Source organism: Gobio gobio (assembly GCF_949357685.1).
Source record: "Gobio gobio genome assembly, chromosome: 5".
NCBI lineage: Eukaryota > Metazoa > Chordata > Actinopteri > Cypriniformes > Gobionidae > Gobio > Gobio gobio.
The window spans coordinates 27988139-28012401 of record NC_137101.1 but is presented as its reverse complement, the minus strand read 5'-3'; the positions used below and the strand labels follow the sequence as shown (position 1 = coordinate 28012401).

At 37.2% G+C, this 24263-nt stretch overlaps 1 protein-coding gene across 3 annotated transcripts in view; it reads right to left on the bottom strand.

Moving 5' to 3' along the window:
* Nucleotides 1-24263, bottom strand: part of tbc1d22a (TBC1 domain family, member 22a) — a 190682-nt gene that overhangs the window by 44500 nt on the left and 121919 nt on the right. For all 3 annotated transcript variants that reach the window (XM_079817527.1, XM_079817529.1, XM_079817528.1), the window contains one exon: nucleotides 16238-16365. In XM_079817527.1, coding sequence (XP_079673653.1) covers nucleotides 16238-16365 — 128 coding nt within the window. The remainder of the gene's footprint in view (nucleotides 1-16237; nucleotides 16366-24263) is intronic.

Genomic DNA, 24263 nt, shown 5'->3' with positions numbered 1-24263 from the left:
CCCTTAAAAGGTACTAAAGACGTCGTTACAAAGTCCATCTCACTACAGTGGTTCTAAAATAACTTTATGAATCGGCGAGAATAGTTTTTGTGCGCAAAAAAACCCTAAATAACGACTTACATAGTGATGACGATTTCAAAACAAGGCATCATGAAGCTTCGAAGCGTTATGAATCAGCGAGTCGAATCAGCGGTTTGAATCGCCAAATTTCAGCAGTTTGGCAGTTTGACAGGTGATCCGAATCATGATTTGGCTTACTGATTCATAACGCTTCGAAGCTTCATGATGCCTTGTTTTGAAATCGTCATCACTATGTAAGTCGTTATTTAGGGTTTTTTTGCGCACAAAAACTATTCTCGCCGATTCATAAAGTTATTTTAGAACCACTGTAGTGAGATGGACTTTGTAACGACGTCTTTAGTACCTTTTAAGGGTCTTGAGAGTGTAAAGTGCCATTGTGCCAATGGAGGCCTTTCAGAGCCATCAGATTTCAACTAAAATATCTTCATTTCTGTTCCGAAGATGAACGGAGGTCTTACGGGTGTCGAATGACATGAGGGTAAGTAATTAATGACAGAATTTTCATTTTTGGGTGAACTAACCCTTTAAATTAATGTTTGGTTCACTGTTGGGGAAAAACATCTGATGTGTAACATTATAAAAGTACAGTAGGTCTTAAAATAGGTCCCCGAGCATTGTAGCGCTCCTCCCATCCAATAAATCACAATAAACTTTGTACTTTATTACTATTGATATGAAACAGTCTCAGATGTAAAATTACATCCTATTTATTACAGAATTCAAAAACATAAATACCGTTTTGGCGCTGTGGTGCGAGATGCTCTGGCGCAGCTCAGCTCAAGAGAACCGGCAGCAAATTTTTTTTTGCCTCCAGCAGACCAATGCAGTTCTTGGCTCTTTACTTTTCATCAACCAAAATTGTCCTTCCAATTTCAGTTACAGAGTTCTGGCATTTGCTGTCGGGTGGACCAGTCCATGAGGACCCAAAAAGTTAACTATTTTTAACTTGACTTTTGACAACAAAAATGCGAAACCTAAGATGACAGGGCTTTCCATAGCCAGGAAGAGAGAGCAATGTACTTTGAATTACAGAGAGGGCAAAAAAGAGAGTGAACACAGACAAAGAATTTTATCTGACCATAGGTTTTATATTTTTCCATGCAACTAGTCCCCATGGGAACTGAGGGTTTCCAACTTCAAAAAGGGCGCCAAAGCACCATAAAAGTAATATTAAAGTGTCATACGATTAAGTCTTCTGAAAACATGAGATAGTTTTGTGTGAGAAAAAGAAATTGAAGTTGCTATTTACAGATAATCTCCTCTCTTCAGTGAGATGTGAACTGCTGCAACTGGATCGAGTCAACTCGACAACCTAATAAGTTTTATTCAAGATCAAGTCATCCAGTCTGTTGTTGAGAACTGGATCAACCGATTTGATTCCAAATAATGATTTATTCGAGAATCAGAGATCTCTACTTCTTACATGAACAGGCCAAAGAGAGTTAGGACGGATGTCAAGGTTTTTCAATGAATAATGACTTAAGAGCCATTTCAGCCAAAATTACGATTTTTATAAAGAAATAGTCAATCTCTGTAAATCCATTTAACACAAGGGTACGGGACCTCAACGCTGATGCTTCAAAAACCACACAAAGCAAACATGATTTCCCCATCCATCCATACAACCCCAATTTAATCAAATGAATCAATGCCTTTTGAAGTGAAATTATACGCATGTAAAAAATTATATTTGAAATCTTGTATAGTGTATAAACCATTCATTAATTCGTTCCATTTTCATTGGCCGGAAGTAATAGATTACAGTTTCATTTTCATTGGCCGAAGTAATCGATTATAGTTAAAAAAAAGTTTAACATTAGTATTTTTCTTACAAACACTGGTTCACTTTAGAAGACATTGTTTTATCAACTTTATAATGGGTTAAAAATACTTTGATGAATATAGCACACAAGTCATATGAACCACTTTTAGGATACTTTAATGTTTTTTTTTACGGTCCTTTTTGAAGCTTAAAAGCATTCATGGTAATGCTGTAATAAAAAAAAGAACAAAAGCTACAACTATGTAAAGTTCTCCTTTTGTGTTCCAACTTCTAAATTAATTGAGTAAATGATGACCAATTTTTTGTTTTAGTGAGAAATAATCCTAAAGGAATTAGGAATATAGGAATATAAATTTCTCTGAAAGCAATATTTTGTCTAAGAGCCACTAAGTCCCATTCGATTATAGCATGAATTTTGTCCACAGCCTTTCACTGAAGTCAGCTTTAGCTCAAGAGGGGAGCAGCAGGGTTGACTTTTGCTAACATTTTTATCATAAATGATTGAGTGCAGGGCACCCGGTGAGCTGTTGCTCTACGAAGGAGCTAGCAGTGGAGATTTAAAGTAAGAAGTGATGAAATATTGATGTTCAAGGGGCTGTGCCAGTGACCTGGACCTTGCCTTCTGGGTACTGCCTTTTCTGTGTCAGAAAACATAGGGCGATCATTAGGGGAACCCCACGAGACAGGTAAAGAGATTCAGGTCGCTGGTTCAAATCCCTGTTGGGAAGATTCTGTCCAATGTGCCTTATGGTGAGGTTTTAGATCAGGATTCGACACAGATGAGGAAAAAGAAGAATGGAACTACTGCCTGGTGCACAGATGTATACAATACGCCCATGCAAGGCCGAACATGTGAAACAGGCCGAACAGCATGTGAAAGGAAAGGAAAGTCCTTGCTAGATGTGAATTCTAGATAAGGGAAGACTTCATTGGTATTCAAGCCTTTAGGAATATGCAGAAGAGGGTAGTTAGAATTGGCTAAAGCTAGTGTTTCTTTCCTTTGGGATATACTGCAGATGAGCTTGTCCTAGCAGAAGCAATCTTCTAGCTCATTACGGAGGCAAAAGGCTTGAGCTGGGGGAGTTTTGTTAAACTGTACAGGGCTAACAAGCACCCGCGAACAGCAGGAACACATCAACCATTGCGTGTGTTTGAGCTGAATCTGCTAATTCGCGGCACGCCAACAAACCTCTGTGTCCCTCTGGCTCTATAGCAGAGAGAAGTTCGCACTAGGCAGTGCAATATCGCCAGTCTCTCAGCTCAATCACAAACCAGGGGAGCCAGGGACACCGTACTCTTTAGCACAGACGCTATCACGCTTCACACTTAACCGCACATGATAACTCCTAGTTTTTTTTTTTTTCTTTCAAAAAGCCCTCTGACAGAAACGGATTAGCTGGGGCTTGAACAGAACTGAGAATGTAGACCAAGAAGATGAATCCCAGAGAAAAATCCCAGAGCTCCCCCTAAAGGAAGACCACGTAACAGGTTATGAGAGGTTTGTCAGCGATATCAAACGCTCATCCTGAGGGGCGTCTCGCCAAACTCGACGCCTAGATGTGTGAAGTGCAGTTAGAGGTGTGAGCACACAACATTAAAAGAGACTCCTTGCTTGCCTTGGGCTTCTAATAAGTCTCCCTGCTGAGAAACCCAACAAACGCACCGGAGTACTGAGTATGTGATGTGGTCATACAGTAAAGAGCATAAGACCTTGCTGTGGGCAATGTAGACAGACGCACACACATTTATTCTTTAGTCCACTGACTTCTATTGACTGTGATGGGTCACAAATCATCCCTGTTCACTTATAGCTGTGTGCGGTAGCTCAATAATTGAAGGCCACACTATTGATGCATTTGAAGGGAAGGAAACTACAAAACCACCTGCTGGGTAACAAGCTGCATCATGACAGAGCAAGGTTTCATATGTTAAATCAGCACGTATACATACTGTTGGAAGTGTGGGGTTGCCTTAGGATTCACTCGAGGGAGTTTAACCAGGAACTCAAAACACTCATAGAGGTATGTGTTAGTGTTATGAACATGTTTAGACCCACACTAAGGAATAATATATCGAAGACAAGGGTAATTGTAGCAAGGACGTCAAGGAGCAAAATAGCTTTTGTAAGCCTCAGCTATAAACATACACATATACGGCAGATGGCTGTGATACACATTCAGTGCGTCAAAGGACCACAGAGGGACTATTACTGTTTTCAGGTTCAAGTAGACTAAGACATACTGAAAGTGTAATTGGACTGAGGGGAGGACACCTCAAGCACTGCGCATGATACCGCCATTGCAAATAATACATCTCTGCTTCAGTGAAGAGACAGTATCAGTGCATTAGTAACAATGTGTAAAAAAAGTGTTTTTCCAAGTCTACGGAGATGTTTGGTATAGATTTGGAGATTTGGTATATTCATATTATATTCATATATATATATAAACGCTTTTCCTTAGGCTCTGTCTGGCATCTTGGAAAAATAATTTTTAACTGAACTTGAACTCAATCTGGGATTGCCCTATCTATAAAAGGTTGCATGCAATGTTCCCTAGAATTTGAGAAAATTACTATTAATTCCCAAATGTGCTGTCTAATGAGACAGGTTACTAGGTTTTGAGGTATGGCCAGCAGTGATGCGCGGGTTGATCCAAAATGAGCGGGTGCCCGCGGCCACCCGCGGTTACCCGCGGTTACGAGTCATCCAAAAATATTTTTAATGATATTCGGGTCACGGTCGGTCGGATCGTCAATAAATCCTTATTTACCTTTTGAATGTTGAGCGTTATTAACTTTTGAATAAATGCTGACGCGGGACAAAATGCCCGATTTCCCAAAACGTTGAACTGAGCAATGCCATTGTACCATTTTAATAGGCTACTTTTAAACGCATTTAAAGTCAGTTTTATGTATTTTCTGAGAGGGGGCGGGATTTTTGTTGGGAAAGTCGGGGGAGAGACGCACACTTCGATTAGACTGGATAAACACATGCAGCATCTTAATTGTTAAGAAAATTAAACGAAATAAATGAATAAATCAAGCCTGTATTACATAACACTAGGCTATATCATACAGCATTCAGAAAAATAACAGTTTGCGCTCCTAAGGGCTTTCACACTTTTCCAAATGTTTTCCAAATGTGGGCTGATGAATTCTTCAAGCCGGGTCGAAACATAAACATCGCGTTCATCAATAATATGCATCTGGAGCTGAAATGGAAAATGATGGGCCGCCTCAAGAACTTCCTGCTCTCGCTGCTGCACCTCTGAGCACACCACGTCAGGGCCTGAAACATTTTCTCAATGGCCCAATGAGCTACGATGAGCATTTACTACTTTTAAAAAATGCGGGTCAGGAAGCGGGTCGGGTACAATATTTTCTTCTTTTTTTTTGCGGTCCGAGTTGCGGGCGGGTTAGTTGAAAACGTCGGTCGGGTGCGGGTTGTTTATACATTGACCCGCGCATCACTGATGGCCAGGGAATCTCATAAAATGTGAAATCTGGCAAGAAACCAGAAGCCTCTCTTGAACTTTATGCAAAGATAAGTGATCTAAATTAGTTAAATTAAAGGTGCTGCAAGCAATTTTGGAAAAGCACACATACATTTTCCCTACAACCAGACAGATATCACTAAAATAGGTGTCCTGAGAAATCATACCTGTCTCTGTGACAGCCCTAGGCTCTGTAAACAGCAGGAAGAGTCAGGGGAGCGGCCCACACTTCTTTTTTTAGCCAATCGGAAATGTTCTCTGCCAGTGAATAATGTTGTGCATTCTGAAAAAGCTTTCTGTGTGCCTTAGTAGTTTTATAAACAAAAGTTGTTTATTACATACTCAAAGGAAACTTCTAGGAAACGTACCATAAACATAATTGGGAAACCAGAGTTTTTGAGATTTTATAAGCACAATGTAGTGTACACTGTTTTATTTACAACTTTGAAAATCATTTCTACAAAGATTATTGGAGTATATTTTAAAAGAAAATACTATTTCAGTCTTTCTACTTCAACAATTCACGTTTAAGTCAATGTGTTACTTGACGTTTTTTTGCAATAATTTGTGAAATTTCCTATCAATTTTTGAGTGACAATCTTTCCAAGCTTTTCCCCCCCCATTCATGTAGTCTAACGCCCATGCATTCAAAGAGAATTACTGTAAAATTCCCCCAGAATTATATACAACACACTCAAAAGGTTTATAATATGCCAAGAAAAATGAACGAACAATCCAGAGCATTATCTAAAGTTTTACATGCGGACCGATTGAGCGTAAACTGGGCAGTTGCAGAGACCATGAGCTTTGATGCACTGCTCACTGCACTACAGAGGATTTTTGTTTACTGTGTAGAGGTTTTCTTAGGGAGCTGTGGAGGGTAAGAGAAAAAAAATGCTCTGAAGAACATGAGTCAGCGTGTAAAGCAGAAGTGTGATGACAAGCAGCACAGATCAAGAAAAACTCACAATGCACAGTGAATGGCACAGAAACCATCTCCCTGAGAGATACAAGGGAAGGTACTCTTTCTGTTTTCAAAAGCCCATGAAATATTCATCATTCAGACTTGGCTAATTCAGGCCATCAAGATCTTTAAGGTGAGTTAGTATGACACAGATTGTCAGAGTCGGAGAGAGAGGGAGAGAGTTCGAGCAGTCATTTTCAGACTATTTGGTTATGCATTAAAAATGCATGGGATGAATTACATTCTATTCCTGGCCTCTGTTGAGGAATTCACACTAGGGTCCAAAATCGAGCACTTGGCAAAACAGAGAATAAGAATAACTTTAAATTTCCAATCTCTGAAACTTCACTTGAGCAGAAAAGAGCAGTAAAGTGTTCAATAAAATATGTTTTACTGAATATTTAAAACGAAGTATGAAGAAAGTGTATCAGTTACACTGCTTTAGAACTTTTGGACACATTATTTCAGAAAGGTAATTTTAACCACTAGCAGCATCAAAAGGAATCGCAAAGTTAAAAAAGGAAAAAGAAAAAATGTTTCATGAAATATAAAAATGAATTTGAGTAAATTGAGAAAATAGAGAGCAATTATACATGTATCTCTTCATGTATAATGCAACAATTTACCTCAGAATAGTTTTACAAACGACAAATTGGTTCTGCATGTTTTAATGAATAAGGCCGATTTCCAAACAGGTTTCCCAAACATTTCAACTATCCTATAGCCATCTATCTCTATGTCTATCCCCATCTTCCATTGCTCAGGAGTCCTGCCCCCAATGGTTGAATGTTACTAAATCACCACAGAGGCACAGTATTTACTATGGATGGACAAATATTAAAATAATGGTGATAAGATCATTCAAGATCATGTCCGATAACCGATAAATTACCAAATTCTATTTTGTCTAAATAAATAGAAAAAAAAACCTCTCAAAACTAAAATTAAATAATCGTAAATGCCACAAGATCATTTAAGAAATACAGCTAGAGCCAAACCGATTTATCGGTCTGCCGATTTTATCGGCCGATATGAGCCTGGCTTAGATATATCGGCATCAGCATATATGCCATATATATGAACGCGATTCACACAAAAATTATGTCAAAATGCCTGTCTTGTCGAGTATCATCGTAAACATAGTCGGTTATGTTGTAAGTGAATGTAAACATGAAATCTGCCAATCATCGCCAGCGTTTTGGGTATTTTCACAAGTTTCATGGTCCACAGAATATCTGAACCTACAATATCTCAAAAGAAAGAACAAAACTTTTTTTATCAACACTTGAATGTGGGGTAAGGTTTCATGACGAAAAGCAACATTTCGATAAAAAAGCTAAGAAAATCGTGTTTTTGTCAAAGACTACATCCAGATGGGGTAGATCGAGTCAATCAACACCCCTAAAGCTTCACAGTCCTAAAGCTCGTCCTGGGTCGATATTTAATTCAATAACATTAGGCAGTTTTGATTTACATGACATTTAATGTTGATGATCGCGTTATTTTACATATGCATATGATTATATGAGATTGCTCGTTTCTGCTTCTTCTTCGCCTCTGTTTTGATCAGGAGATTCTGTACTCGTTTAGGAAATGCGTAATAGCGCCCCCCTACCCCCCAAAAAACCCATATTGGTCAGGCTCTAAATACAACATTTTAATGTACAGCATCAAAAGTGATTTTCCTTTTGAGATATTGTGCATTCCTATTGTTTGCAAAAGTGTCCATGAGTACCCTCCGTCTGAAGTCAATTCACTACACAAAACACAACTTCCTGAAGTTCACGGCCCTCTCTGAGTTCAAAGACGACTGAGCTGGGTTCACTTCTCTCTGAGCGAGCACTTTCAAGCAAGCTCACGCCCCTGACAGCATGGCTTTCATAGTAACAGTAGGCTACGACACCCTACCGTATAACAGTGAAAACATGGAAAGCCGAAAAATCTCATCAATGGTAGGGAAGCGTTTTCTCATAATAGACGAGATAACAAAAGAAAAATCACTCACTGCTCTTGACTCCCTAATATCGGTATCACCCCCGCCCCCCAAAACCCATATTGGTCAGGCTCTAAATACAACATTTTAATGTACAGCATCAAAAGTGGATTTTCCTTTTGAGATACTGCGCATTCCTATTGTTTGCATTTCTTCATGAACTCAGCCTACCAATGGCTTATGTGCAATAAACTTGTAGATGAAAATACTTTTATTTCAACTACATATATCACCTTTAAATTTTACTTTGACAAGAACTTTTTTAACAAGCTCAGAAAAAGTTTCCATGAGTACCCTCCGTCTGAAGTCAATTCACTACACAAAACATAACTTCCTGAAGTCCTCCATCCACGGCCCTCTCTGAGTTCAAAGACGACTGAGCTGGGTTCACTTCTCTCTGAGCGAGCACTTTCAAGCAAGCTCACGGCCCTGACAGCACGGCTTTCATAGCTTCTGGCCAAACATGAGTGAAATGGCCCAGTGATTTGATGGAAGCGTGAGAAAGGATTTTGGCCGAGGTAACAGTAGGCTACGACGCCATGACCACAATAGCACTATCAGGTCAATGCACACAGTTTACGCATTGGAAATGTCACATTTTGAAGTCTTCAGAAGGGCACACATCACCTTTCATTTCAAAGACAGATGAGCTTGGTTCACTTCTCTTTGAATAACACTGATCGACTCCCTCAGTTTGAATATATAGGAAAGTCATCCAAAGGTTTTAAGTGAGAGCTAAAAACCTGCAAAACTTTTGCATCAACTGCCAACGCTTCCGAAAGAGGAGGTTTGGATAAATCAAGACCTGCCCCAGCAGTCAGTTCTCTCTTGCTTTTGCCTACTCATGCTGCCCTGTTACACCAACACAGATCCAAAGCCCAAACTCGCACCATTTTATGCATTTCCACCAAAGTAATTTTGGGCTGGCAAAAAATAAAATAAAAATAAATAATTCAGTAGATGGACCAGACGGCAGGGCCGTGGAAAGACATTTTGAAGGGCAGTTGCCCAAACCAAAAAAAGGGACGCTGTAAGTGGTTTCTGTATATCTTAATGTAAAGAGTGAATAACAAACCTTTTAAAATCACATTGCAAATACAATTGTTAGGCTTTAGTGCTAATTCAATTCATGTTGTTATAACTACTTCCAAAAAACGTTGATTATGCACTAATTTGATCTCGTATTTAATGTTTTTTACAATGTTGTAGATTTATGTAGCAAATGAGAGTCGTTAAAATCATTGAATATGTTTTGAGGCAAAGGTCTTGTTAATGATTTTCAGTTTTGTTCAAAGTAAATAAAGCAACAGTTTTTCAATAACGGAAGATTATGTAAAAATATGGTATTTGGGGTAAAAGGCACAATAATTAACATATAAACAGATAATAAACAGCGGCTGACTTTTACATTTGTTGACATGACATGGTTAGATTCAGATGGTAAAAATCATATATCAAGTTGGGTGTCCACCTTAGAGATAATATCATATTTATAATGAAACCATCAGATTTGAAAATATGATAATAATCATATCATATAATACAAATGTATGTATTTGTTATTACTGTAAAGCTTTATTAAATGATTATGGGATCTCATTCAATGCTTTCAGAATCTTTACTTTAAAAAAAAAGTTTGTACTTTTAAAATATATTTTTATATTAAGATATTTTAATATTTATTGAACAATAATGAATTATTTTATTTATCAAAACAAACAGAAAATAGTAGGCTACAAACTTTTAACTCATACAATTGATTATAAAGGGAAATATACTTTACAGGAGTTAAAGTGTGACAAACTGTCAGCTAAATATTCTATATGGCGATTTACCTGCTGGTATGCTGGAGCTTTGAATCCATATTTGCCATGTTGTATAGGCTATAGCCTCCCTTTTCACTTTCTCACTGTCTTTTTGTGAAGGCATTGTTTTTTGTCTACAAAGTGTGCTGAGACAACAGCAAATTTGGTGTTATTTATATTAGACCAGATCAGGTAGGCCTACAATAATTTGATTAGCCAATTAATTATCTTCCAAGAACGTGGATATTTTGCACAAGTTGTTAGCACTAATAGAAGACCAGGAGCAAAACATTACCGACAAAAATACAAAAACAAACTACCAAATGACTAATTCTGTGGATAAACCACTGTCTCTAATGTGGATTGTACTTTGTAATCTACCTAATGGGACGACATTCTGGAACTGTAGTCTCCACAGAGAGTGGGCACTGCCACGCACTGTGAGTGATGTTGCGGAGCAACAGGGAAAAAATGGAGTGGGTTGACGGATTTTTAGCGGAACAGAACACTTTTATGGGAATCCTCTGGGGGTTAGGGAGGGAAAGGGGCAAGAGGGGCACCTCAGCCGATGAGGGCAGAAGGTCTGATGTTTAACATGCTGCACAGTAATTCCAGACACTTATTTTCTAACTTCTGTCTGAAATAAAATAAATTTTATTTCAAGTATAAATTGATTCCTGACAATCCTCTAGGGTTTTCAATCCTACCAATTAGTAAATAATTTTTTTTTAATAAAAAAAGGAAAAGTAAATACAAAAAAAAGTTTTCGTTTTTCCCCACGTTTCAATTTGCTGACTTAAGTTTGTAATTGTTAATGCTGCATTTAAAAAAAAAAAAAAACAATAACAATACATACAGTAATATTGTGAAATATTACAATTTACAAATACATGTTTTCTCTGTTAAAACCTACTGATTCAAGACATTTAAAAGAAAAAACGTTTTTTTTAAACATTTGTTTGGAAATAATCATTAAGATTTGAACACTTACATGTATGCAAGGTGTAAGATGTAACATTTTTACACTTCTATTGAACATGCACTATATTGCATATTAAGCATTTTATAATGGTTTTCTATGGGAGAAAAATGTTGTGATGAACAATGTTGTGTTCATAACCTGATTTAATCTCCTTGCTTATACAAAGTAGCCTATGCGTTATTAATACCTTTTTAACGTTAGCCCTGGCTACTGTTGAGCGAGGACACAAAGCGTCTTATAGGCAGAATAACACTCACGGTGCCAGTGTCTGTTTTGGCAGAATACTGCCATCTAGTGGCAGCAGGTTTTCTTAGACAGCTGTGTGTGTGGATCGTGCAAGGCCAAACCGGCGAAATGAAAGTCTCAAAATCTAAATGAATCAAATAGGATCGACTCTCAAATGAGTCAATGAATGCATGGCCGTTCCGCGCGCACCGGATCCATAAATGCTTATCTTACTCGTTGCATGCAAAAATGATGGCTTACATTAATACAAAATCGAAGTTTTGTATTCACAACTATGTCTCTATTTGTACCAATCGCTGCACATTCATGTAATTCTGTATTTTGCACACACAAGTTAAAAGGCATTTGTTTGTGGATAGTAAAACATGTCTGCAACATTTATCAAGTTCATGGATAATTGTGTGCATTTATTAATCATTTTGAGTCTAATATCATCCCATACATTTTAGAGTCATTAAATTTACACTTTTCTTGAAATGGTTATATAAACTAAAACCATATGAAACATACAAAGTAGCATATTCGTTATATATATATATATATATATATATATATATACTCATGGATATATATATTTATCTGATAAGAAATTAACTACAATGCAAAAAAAAATTAAATATTGTGACTCAAAAGAGGATGTGATTGGATTACTAGACTAACCAGTGGACCAATTTCATTGCACAGCATCTGAAATGTTGGTTTGGTCATTCTGAAATGCCTGAAACAAAGTCTGTCTATCAGGCTTGCTGCGATAGTCTGTGTTAACGGTATTACACTGTGTTCATTCCTACGGAAGCTCAACTTTCATAGGAATTGATTAAAAACACTCGCACTGCTCTGCACCGTTATGAACGCCGTGCACATTTTAGCAATTAAAATCGAAGTGCAAAAGAGGGAAAACTATAACGTCCTCATCTAAATGGTTGGGTACAATTACCTCCATGAAATGGTCTCACTCGATATGACAACGTATATTTGTTTCGGCTGCGCACTGAGCAAGTAATTTATGATGTACAGAACAAGAGCCACACTGGCTTCCCTGATTGTAGCAAATTCCATTTTTGTTACAGATATTTTGTGCCAATTTCCCAGGAAGAGACAAATTTGTTCTCTTGAAGACTTCTCTTGAAAATGTTGCTTTATTTGCGAATGTTTTATGCAATATTCAAATTCTGAGTAGAAGTTAAATTTGCAAATTTGGATGGTAACATAGCTACTGTCCATTCTATTACTTTGAGCAATGCATTATATTCTCAAAATTCTGAGTAATAGTTGTAAACAAAGACAGTGTGGTATGTTTATTTTTATGTTATGTAGTAACAGTAAGTCAGTGGAAAACTGTTGTGAAAAAAAATTAGTAAAAGTGTCCTCAAGCATCAATAAAGTGCTAAAATAATCATGGGTTGCTGCTGCAAATCCTGCCGCAGTTATCTCCTCTTGCCCTTGCTTTCACTGTTTGCTCAGCTGGCAAAATCAATATCGGAAAGCAACTCAGGGTGCCTGCAATCATAACCTGACCAAAACTGAGACCTTCACCAAAGAAAATAAGCCATCGATGGAAGTTAAACTTCTTAAAAAAACATTATAATGTACCATATTTTCTCTGCAACCTACCAGCCTCTCTCTATTGGAATAAACGATCAATAGTGCATGTTAAGCAATATCCTAGTCTTATTGACTTGTGACTGGCCTAACAAGAGTGTTTTTGTGGTGCCCTCCGCGCTAACGTACACATCAACATGCATCAATGATGAGGCTGGTGTTGTCGGAAAGAATCCAATGACACGTCCCCAGTGAGTAAAAGCTAGGCAAACAAACCATGTGAAATGTCTATTGGAAATGATTACAATCTGTGTAAAATCCAAATCAGTGAAGTAGAATAAAGGGAGGGTCAGCTGTTGAAAGCATTTCCTCTGTGCTGTAGCGATGAAAGGAAGCTGACATTTAATACAGTAGGCGTCTCTTGTGTACATGAAGCATAGGGCATGCAACTAAGAGACAAAGACATTCTTATAATGGCTTATCACAATTACCAAGAAAGTAATTTGAAATTCTTTCAAAGTAAGAATTAAGCATAATGTTCAGACTATTTTGAGCTGAGTGAACGGAAATGCCAGGAACGTTGCATTCACTCAGAAATGGCAGTGTGAAAGTGTTGGGTTAGATGTCAGTAACACCTGACAAAGTTCCTGGCTGTGCTAAAGATTCTTCCTCTCTTCCGCTCTAGGTCTTTTCATGGCTTGGTGCTAAAAAATCTAGCCATCTACTCCTAGGAAAACCTAAATGTGAAGCAACTGCCTTCAAAAATGTCAGATTATATATAGAAGCGGATACATTTTCATGGTTGATTTCAGTAATGATAAATAATAAGGTGGATGCATTACAAATTGTCTTTAATTCTGACTGTAAAAGATTCTCTTGCTGTCATGGTGATATATCATTATAAGAGTGCATTTGCGTCTTATACAAGACTAAATATGAAGAGATCTGATTCAAAAACCTCTAAGTCCGTCTGACATGTTTTATTTTAAATTAGCATTTTTTGTCCTATGTTTAGGTTCAGTAATTTCCTTTTAATGGCAATGAAAAGGTTATAAGTCAGTTATTGAAATGCCTTATTTTCAAAAGTGTCACTTTAGCAAATTCATTCAAATTCATTATTTTGCTGCAAAACCAGCTGTGTGTGTTTGTTGTTGTTGTTATTGCAAAAACCTCTAAGGCCACCTCTTTGGACAACAAGACTTAGTAAACAGTTGCAAAATCACTAAAGACGTAACTGGAAACATTGCAAATGATGAAAGCAAAATTCAAAATGTAACAAAGAAACTGATCTGCACAGGAGCTGTGATGTAAGTGGCTGCCACGTCCATTTCTGTCAGAGTTTTATAGAAGCACAAGGAATACAGTTGTGTTTACTTGCTAGTTGCTTCTCATGAAATCCTGTCATTGCAACTGTAGTCTCAGCCTCAGACGTCACGCCCACGGGCCATTGGTTGAACGTCTGATGCTTATGGCACACTTATCTGGAAACGCTTCAGGAGTTTCAAAGAACCCTTTTTTCTGAATGGGCTGGCATTTGTTAACAATAAAGTCAAAATCGGGGAAATGTGAATAACTGCGTTGCAGGTTGAGGCTAAGGTATGCCCCTAAATGTTCTGCTTGTGCTCCTAAACATTCTCAGTAAGGGGCTACAGTGCTCCTAGTGAAAAAAGTTAGTTTGGAGCCCTGACAACTGACATAAATGGAATACTCAGAATCAGACATACAAATGATTACATTTTGATGTCAGTAACGGGAAATAACTTACTTTATTAACCCTTAAAGGCATGAATGTCTCTCCAATCATTAATACATATTCGGGTCTTTAGCGACCCGGATCTATATCTAACATGGATGGATCTGTACCTGTTTGCGATAATATAAAACCCTACTGATATTAGAGTAACAATTACAGGAATAAAATTTGGAAGCTTGGAAGGGTTCAGTTTGAGCAGATGTTTTATACTGTAAGATTACAAATGTAATAATGTTTGAAATATATTGTGGTACAGTTTAAGGTAAAGATTGACTACATTCTAACATGATTAAGTTAATCAGCCCATGGGTTGGAGACATTAAGTATTTTGTCTTTATGCACTTCCTGACCATTTAGCATAACAAGCTCAGAACACAATATCGTTTGGCTGATTGGGATTAGGATTGGTGATACTCTGTCTGAGCGGGTTTCCCAAAACCTGTATCTTCCCGGCCAGTTCCTGTTCTCTTCATTGTAAATAAAATGAGCACCATTTGTCTTTAATGGTTCTTGGAGCCCTTGAGTGATTGGATTAGCATCTATGCATTTGAATGACACTGTTATGCTGATTGAATCTGGACGGGTGACACAGTTATGTAGGGTGTGTCCTTTTACCTATACAACATTTGCATTGTATTGTTCAGAGTGTCTCCTCCCCTGCTGTATAATCCCTCCCCCTGAAATGTAGATAAATTACAATGTACAACTCCTTTAGTGAGACTTGGAACCTCAGCCGAAGAACAGCACGATTCTCAATAAACGAGTAACGTCTGCTTTAAAGATATCCCAACGTCTCCTGGTCTCTTCTTCAAACGAGGAAAAGGAAATTCACAACAATACCATCAATCACTGTCCTCGTCAGAGCTCATTTCTCAGTATATTCAGCATCTGGATCATATTCACAATCTCAAACATATTCTCAAAACTATCTTTTTCAACATCTTCAAAATTAAATGTTTTGATCGCTGAAAGCTTCTTCACCAGATCCAAGTGACAGTGACACTAATATTTCATTGCGTTCAGTACTTGCTCTGCAGTCAATCGCTGAGCCATTTCAAGTTTTGCAGATGATACTTCTTATTATTTTATTTTCTGCCTGCGGTAGCTATGAGTGAAATGTCACTTCATCATTGTGTATCAGGCGTTTCCACCTTGTAGAATAAAGGTGAATTGCACTTATTTAGTCATCAAAAATGCAATATTTTTTGTGCAAAGAAAATATATACTTACACTGTTACACACCTCTGGTCCTTAGCGACCCTATACAATTTTTGTTACACTGTGTATAATGAATTCATTGAGGAATACTAATAAGGTTAATGTCTATCTTTAAATACAAATTAGCTAAATGCTGTTTACTTGTGTTGCAAGGTTTACATGCAAACCGGGTTTTATTCCAAAAAGCTGATTTTTGGGAGTTATCGGCATGTGCATGTAAACGTACCCTGTGTTACATACAAAAAAATCAAGTTGCAATTTTGACATATAAAGCTAGAGTTGTGAGATGTGAGTAAATTATGACAATTTTCATTTGAAAAAGTAGCATAACTATTATGTACTTGATCGCATAATGAGTGTTGAGGTTCTCTTTTACCTGATAAGTGTCCCACAGGCGAATGGTGCAGCGTAGAGGAAGTTCTCTCATAAGCAGGTTGTTCATCCAGCGGAAGGCAAACTGCAAATACTCCACCTCATACTGCTGCATGTGGCGATGTACCATCTCTGTTCAGGACAAAAACAGCACAATAAATCACCACCCTGACGTTCATCACCCTATTCATCTATCACAAACAATTAAAGCATCATTATAATCTCTTTGGTAAAATTGAGACCAAACAATAAATGACAGACGCTCGGCGGACACAACAATAACACTTATTCTCTTCCTGCTCACAGACAGTAGACACAGCTCATGGATGACAGCCTGCCGGGCGTAAGACATAACACCCCAATAAAGCCGTAAAGAATTTCTCCGTCCATGCCATCATGTGCTCGACGCTGTCATGTAAGCATGAGGTAATTACTCAGCTGTCAGCCCAATGTCTGAGCGTGTTATGTTTAAAGAGAAACGGCAGCTTTATTTATGGGTGTCTCTTTAATCAACACGGACGTGCTACTGATGGGTAGAGTGTGTAACATGCATGACTGCGTGTCCCTGCAGAAATATAGGCATCTTCATTCGCCTACTGACAAAGCTGGCAATCTTTGGCCATCACATGCATGACAGGTTGTGGTTGAGGGTTGTGGGTGATATACTGAATATTCACAATATATAATTATATCTTTGGCAACAATTCTTCTAAGCCTAATTGATGGAGTGTGTAGCTTCTCATTTCTTATTCAACCATGTAGGAAGACACATCATGGCCATATTCCAGGATGCCAATGTCGAGATTCAACAGGCTCAGACTGTGAAAGAATGGTTGGGAGGGAGCATGACAAATCATTAGTAGACTTTACAGAGTGCTGGACTCAATACAAGATCTTGACCACAAATTGGTACACCTTAATGTAAAATCATAACATTTATTTCCATCAAGAGGTGCATACATTTTTGGTCACAATCTTATATCTTGATCTTTTAAGCATTTGCCTATTTAAATCCAAAAAGTAACTATTTTGACCGGGCAGTGTATAATTAAATAATATAGCTGTATAATAATATAGTCTTCAGTGTCACACAATCCTTCAGAAATCATTCTAATGCGCTGATTTGCTGCTCAAGAAACATTTCTTATTAATATTGAAAACAGTTGTGCTGCTTAATTTTGTTTGTGGAAACAGTTTTTTTTTTTTTTTTGGATTTTTTGATGAATAGAATGTTTTTCTTCTATAAAGTCTCCTCCTATAATGCCTGATGAGTTTGGAGAACACCTGACAAGAGATCACAGACCATTCCACCTTACAGAATCTCTCCAGATCCGTCAGATACCCAGTGTCCATGTTTATGCACTCTACCTCTTCAGTTCACCCCACTAATTTTCTATAGGATTCAGGTCAGGGGACTGGGATGGCCATGGCAGAACCTTAGATTTGTGCTCAGTGACCCATTTTTGTGTTGATTTTGATGTTTGTATTGGATCATTGTCCTGATGGAAGATCCAACCACGGCCCATTATATGATTTCTGGCAGAGGCAGTCAGGTTTTGATTTATCACCTGTTGGTATTTAATAGAATCCATGATGTCATGTATCTGAACTAGGGAGGCACGAATACAATTTTTTCAGAAACGATCCGATATAAACAATTCTGAGTATCAGCCGATACTGATCCGATACCAGCGCATTTTTGTTTAAAAATTCAATGTAGAATTTCTATACCTCAGTGTGTTGAATTTAAAATCACTCTTTTGTGTGTTAAACACAATCTACTAAATACAGACAATTTCATTATAAAGAAAAACAACAAATAAAAAAATATATATAAATCACAATGTATGACAAAAATATACCCAGTTACACATTGTTGTAAAATAATTAATGCAAAACAAATATATTTATATAAATAGGGCCTATATATACTAAGAAATTAAAAGACATTTATTTTAAATGTATAGCGCAGCTTTTTAATGAGGCAGCAACATATTATAGATACGGAAGAACAAGCAGGGCTATTAATAATCTTTCATTGCACAAAAGTATTATAATACGAAGGGCTCCAATACAGAGTGGCACAAAGCGCGTATGCACATCCCGTGCGCAGGATGATGCGTTTGAGTCACAGCGCGCAGCGCTCCGAGGACATTGAAAAGTTAAAAACACAAAGGGAAGATATATCGATGTGTAGTGTATCTATCTATGCAATATTTTATTAAGCCTTTTCTTTTAACAGTTACCGTTTTCTTTAAATTTCAGTTACCGTGCATGTGAAGAACAATACAATCTCTAGTCCAGTGTTGTGATCTAACAGACATCGGTAGAAAGTAACACGGTTTAGAAACAACAATAAACTCCAGCCAGATAAAGTCATTTTATGCGAAAGCATAAACCGTTATCTACAGATCAAGAATAATAACAGGAATATTGAATCATCTTGGAGAGAGTTTCATCGTGTTGACTGTCGTAACCGAAGAGTTGATGATGCTTTATAATGTTTTTGTGCCTTTTGTGGGGCACTGGTGCTTAACAACAACACAGAATAGTAAACGCACAGTATCGGATTAGGATCAGTCCTGTCTGACCGTTACCCGATCCGGCAAATAATGGCAGAATCGGAGCCGATGCCGATACTGAGTATTGGATTGGCGCATCCCTAATCTGAACAAGATCCAGGACATCCAGCAAAAAAAAGGCCCGCAACATTAAGATATAGCAATAACTGTAGGCATTGGGTACTTTTTTATCCCTGTGTAAAACAAACACAGCTTGTGGGTTTGCTGCCAAAATGTTCTTTTTTTATTTTCATCTGACCATAGAACTCAGTTCCATTTGAAGTTACAGTAGAGAGTATGGCATTTGAATATGCTGGAGTGAAAGCAGAGCATTTTTCTTGAATCCTTCCCACACAACTTGTAGGTGTTGGTTGATACATTTAGACCCTCTGATTTCTGTAATTCTCCAGTTGTGATCTGTAAAGAGTCCACTTAAACTTTCCTCCTCGGTGTGCATTAAGACAATAGACACTCGTCCTCTTCCGGGCAGATTTGTAACATCTTTAGTTGATTGGAACTTCTTAATTATTGCCCTGATGGTGGACAATTGAATTTTCAATGTTTTAGCTATATTCTAACAGCCACTTTCAATCCTTTGCTGCACATCAGAACTATATTCTTTAGTTTTACCAATTGTGATGGTTCTCCTTTTTATGATGGGCCATACATTTTCAATAACAGACAGATCTGGACTGCAGGCAGGCCAGTCAAGTACATCCCTTCTACAGTGTAGAGTGTCTATGAAACCACTCTGATGTAGCACATGTAGAATGATGTCAGGCATTGTCTTGCTTCAGAGGAAAGAAGTAATCTTGATGGCGATGTATGTCTCTGTACAATTCCAATACACACCTCAACGTCAATGGTACCTTCACACATATGCAAGCCACCCATGCCATTTGCACTGATGCACCCCCACACCCACACACCATCAGATATGTTTGCTTTTGTATCTGTCGTTGATGGAAGTCGGGATCCCTTTCATCTTTCATCTGAAATGTGGACTCATCCGATCGAAGCACACATTTCCACTGTCTTTTGGACCATCTGAGATGAGCTTGTGCCCAGAGTGCCATCTATGAACAGAACTGATGTATCACTTTCTCCTTGCGTAACAGAGATTCAAGTTGCATTTCTTGATACAGCGGCAAACTGTTTTAAGTGACAATGGTTTTCCAAAGTGCTCCCGAGCCCATGTAGCTATTTTTAACACAGTGGCATTTTGATTCCTCATGCAAAGCCATATAAAGTCTCGAAGTGCACACACATTCAACAAAGGGCTCCTGCCGTGCCTACACGGACTGAGTTTTCTCTGGATTCTCTGAATCTTTTTACAACATTATGCATTGTACATGATGAGAGACCTAAATATTTTGCAATCTTGCATTGAGAAATGTAATTTTTTTGACAAATCTCTCCTGATGTTTGGCACAAAATGATGAGCCATGACCCATCTTTGCTAATTGCGAACGGTTTCAAAAGAGTTCAACTTGGATATTCTATAACCTTTTCACTTTTGCCTCTGTTTACATTTTTTGGAGTGTGTAGCAGCCATCAAAACCAAAATGTGTTTATATTTACAAAACACACTTAATTTGCCCAGAGAAAACACTGGAAATTAGTAATTAATAAAGGTTCAAGAGTATTAACAAATCAGATTCTTGATTTTATAGCATTTTACAAAATGACCCAACTTTACTCGAATTGTGGTTGCATATACAGTATATATCAAGCCCTAGCTGCAAAGCTCGCGCACACACACGCATGTCGAAGATCAGCTTCTGTCAAACCTCACACTTGCCTTGACAGTGTCATTCTCACATCCAACTCTCCTGAATAAACAACTTCTAATACTTATTAACGCTGAATACATCTCACTGCCAAGAAACGGAAGCGACTGACGAAACAAACACATACATTTTGCTTATTAGCATTGCAAATCAAAATCATATTTTTAACCTAATTAAAGGGTCAGTGACAAATAAAGACATCCAAGATAAAACAAAAAATAAAAGAAAACTTTTCTTCTTCTAAGTTTATATATATATATATGTGTGTGTGTGTGTGTGTGTGTGTGTGTGTGTGTGTGTGTGTGTGTGTGTGTGTGTGTGTGTGTGTGTGTGTGTGTGTGTGTGTGTGTGTGTGTGTGTGTGTGTGTGTATATATATATATATATATATATATATATATATATATATATATATATATATATATATATATATATATATATATACATACATACATACATACATACATACATACATACATACATACGTTTTGGTTACACAATAAACTGTACTTAATTTCATTCCCATTTAATTCACAGTCAGGAGGAAAGACTAAGAACAATATTTGACACATATTATTCAGTAAATGATCAGGGTTATAATAGTTAACTAAAACCATTATAAATATTAATTACTTGAAATTAAACAAATGTAGCTGAAATAAAAATAAAACTTATTTGAAACTTTAGCTTAACCTGATATACTAAGACAGAAACACAACATTATAAAAACAAACAAAAAAGTGATTTGAGCTCTCTTTCGTGTATTTTTGTGCTTGAACAGTCAAAAACACAATTATGTCAAAATGTCAGTTTTGACATGTATTCAAGTAACAGTCCGTTATGTAATGCTTAAATGCTCAATTAATGCATTACAATTGAACTAAACTCATTCGATTTTATTTGACTAAATCTATTGAAGATTTAGTCGACTAAAACGAGACTAAAACTAAAAACAATTCAGGTGACTAAAATATGACAAAAGAAATGGCATTTTGGTCGAAAGACTATGACTAAAACTAAATAAACATTTGCTGTAAAAATTAACACTGGTGGGGACATTTTGTCCTGATAACATATGGGTTTACCTGAACCACACACACACAGACACAAATTAATAAATTATAAAAATAACTCTATGCCAATAACCATAAATGGAAAATAATCACATTCCAACCCTAAAACTTGCAGGTATAACTATGGGGGGAAAAATAATTTCAGGTAGTCTAAATCCTACAAAAAAAGTAAAATATGTTAGAATAAGCCTTGCAGCTTTATTAGCAGAATAAGGATTTTCAGCATTTTCTTGCATGCTCTTTCCACCTTCAATGCAGCAAAACGCATGCAGGTTCTGAGGGGGATGGGGGACAGGCAGAGGTCAGAGTTCACAGAAAGACAAGTGAGCTGTTTGCCACGATTCTGCTGAGCAATGGACTTCTGCTCGACTTCTGCCCCCGCCCATCTATCCCATAATTACATCTGCACTGACCCTTTTTCTCACCCTCGCTGCATTTCCAGCCAAAACCTGCTCAGACTCTAGGAGAAAGAGGGGATCTATAGCGCCCACCTTCAGGGGCAAGCAGCTGTCTCTGTACATGAACCATACAGGCAGAACAGGGATATTATCATTAACTAAAACTAGAATTAAAATTAAAACTAAAACCATGATGTAAAAATAATTTTCATTACTTGAAATAAATGTTAACTGATATAAATTAGGGCTGTCAAGCGATTCAAATTTTTACTCTACTTAATTACATGATGTGCCAAATAATTAATCTAATTAATCACAAATTAATCGCACATCAAATTTGCCTGAAAAATTACCCCCAAAAGAAAAAATTATTACAGCCTATCTTTTAGGCTATGCTTTTTTTCCCTTTTTCTGCTGCATTTGAATTGGTGTTTATATATATTTAGAGACCATTTATTGCACCTCAGATACGGCATGAATGCATTTACTGCAATTCACCCTTCGCCGCAAGTTTGATTGACAGGCGATCTGACCAATCACATCGCCGAATCTGCCGTTTTGTCCGACAAATCAGTCAATCGAGTTAGTAGATTAACGTCGGTGGACTTGAACTTGGAAAAACGTATGTACAAAACGTTTATGTACAAAATAACATTTCTTTTAGTGTTCAATCATGTTTATTTCATGCTTTTCAATGAACTAGAAGGAGATAATCGGTTCACGAGCAGCTTTAACTGATCGCTACAGCGATCACGACATAAAGAGTCACAAAACGGTATTTATTGTTTAAATTTCTTTAAAAGATGACAATTTCAAAGTTGAGACTTTGTTTCATATCAAAAGTAACTTGCTCTGTCCTGTCTGTCGTTGTGTTGTCAGTGTCCTCTTTGCTCCGCGATGTATTTTCTCTACGAGATAACGTGTGTGGTGTGAGAGCGCCATGGCTTGTCGGATATAGCAACAGTAACTAAAGGGGGCGGGTCTTTGTGAAGTGTGAACGTGTTTAAAGGGTGAGTAAATGATGACAGAATTTTCTTTGTTTGAACCCTAAGACCAGTAACGTTAGCTAACAAAGTAAATAAGGTTGATTTTGATTTCATGAGGACGTTAAGAAATCACAGTGGCTGTAGCATTTCTATCATAAAGAAGAGGCCAAATATTAAAGATGAGTTGGACATTTTAATAACATTTTAAGATTTTGAGCTGTAAAGTGTAACAACAACAATCACCAGGCCAATGGTGCAGGCATTTGTTATAATACATAATGCCCATATGAATACTTGCTTTTGATACTTTATTTGAACCAATTATTATCAGTTATCATTATCATATATGTATTTTAATGTATTGTTCACTTAGGTGTATTTTTATTACCACCACCACCACCACCACAAAAAAAAAAAAAAAAAATAGTCAAAATAATCAACCCATTACTCAATTACCAAAATAATCGCTAGTGATCGCCCTATTTTTTTGTGCCAAATATCCCTTAACTTCGGACCAGGCCACTTTTTCACGCATTAATGGTTCAATTCTCTGAATATGTATGCGTATATGGATTATTTATTCACTGTTTCACTTTGAATGCACAATGAATTTGAACACCGATCTGGAGACAGTTGACAGTAGCCACTGACATTGCACTGCCAAGATTGTACAGATAACATTTATCATCATGGCAGAAAACTACTTCTTGTGCTTGTTCATAAGCTATAAGTCAAGTGCCTCAAGTCTAATAAGACCAGTGTTTGGAGTTTCATGTGGACTGCTTTTAATCTGACATTATTTCACATCCACATCCTCAGTCAAAGGGTTGATTCATGCAAAGTAAATGGAAAACAGGCACGTATAATGCACACATTTATCAGGGACCAAGGCAGCACAACTTTTTCTTTCTTTTTCTTTCTTTCTTTGATCTGGTTTTCGGATTACAGTGTGATCAGCAGAAATCAAGGTCTATATTAAATTCTGTTCTGGTCCACTTCTTTGTGAAAAAAAGTTGGATACGCATTAGATGTTTTGCGATGTGACATAAAAGTGGTATTGGAATTCATGCAATTGTTGCGTCAATCTAACTCAATGTTTGCCTTAACCGCACTGCTGAATTTCCATGAAGAGGACAACGACGATATAAAAAATGGGGCCTGGCCTCAATAATATATCAATCACCTTATTTAAATATTTAATTTATAATATATACACATCATAT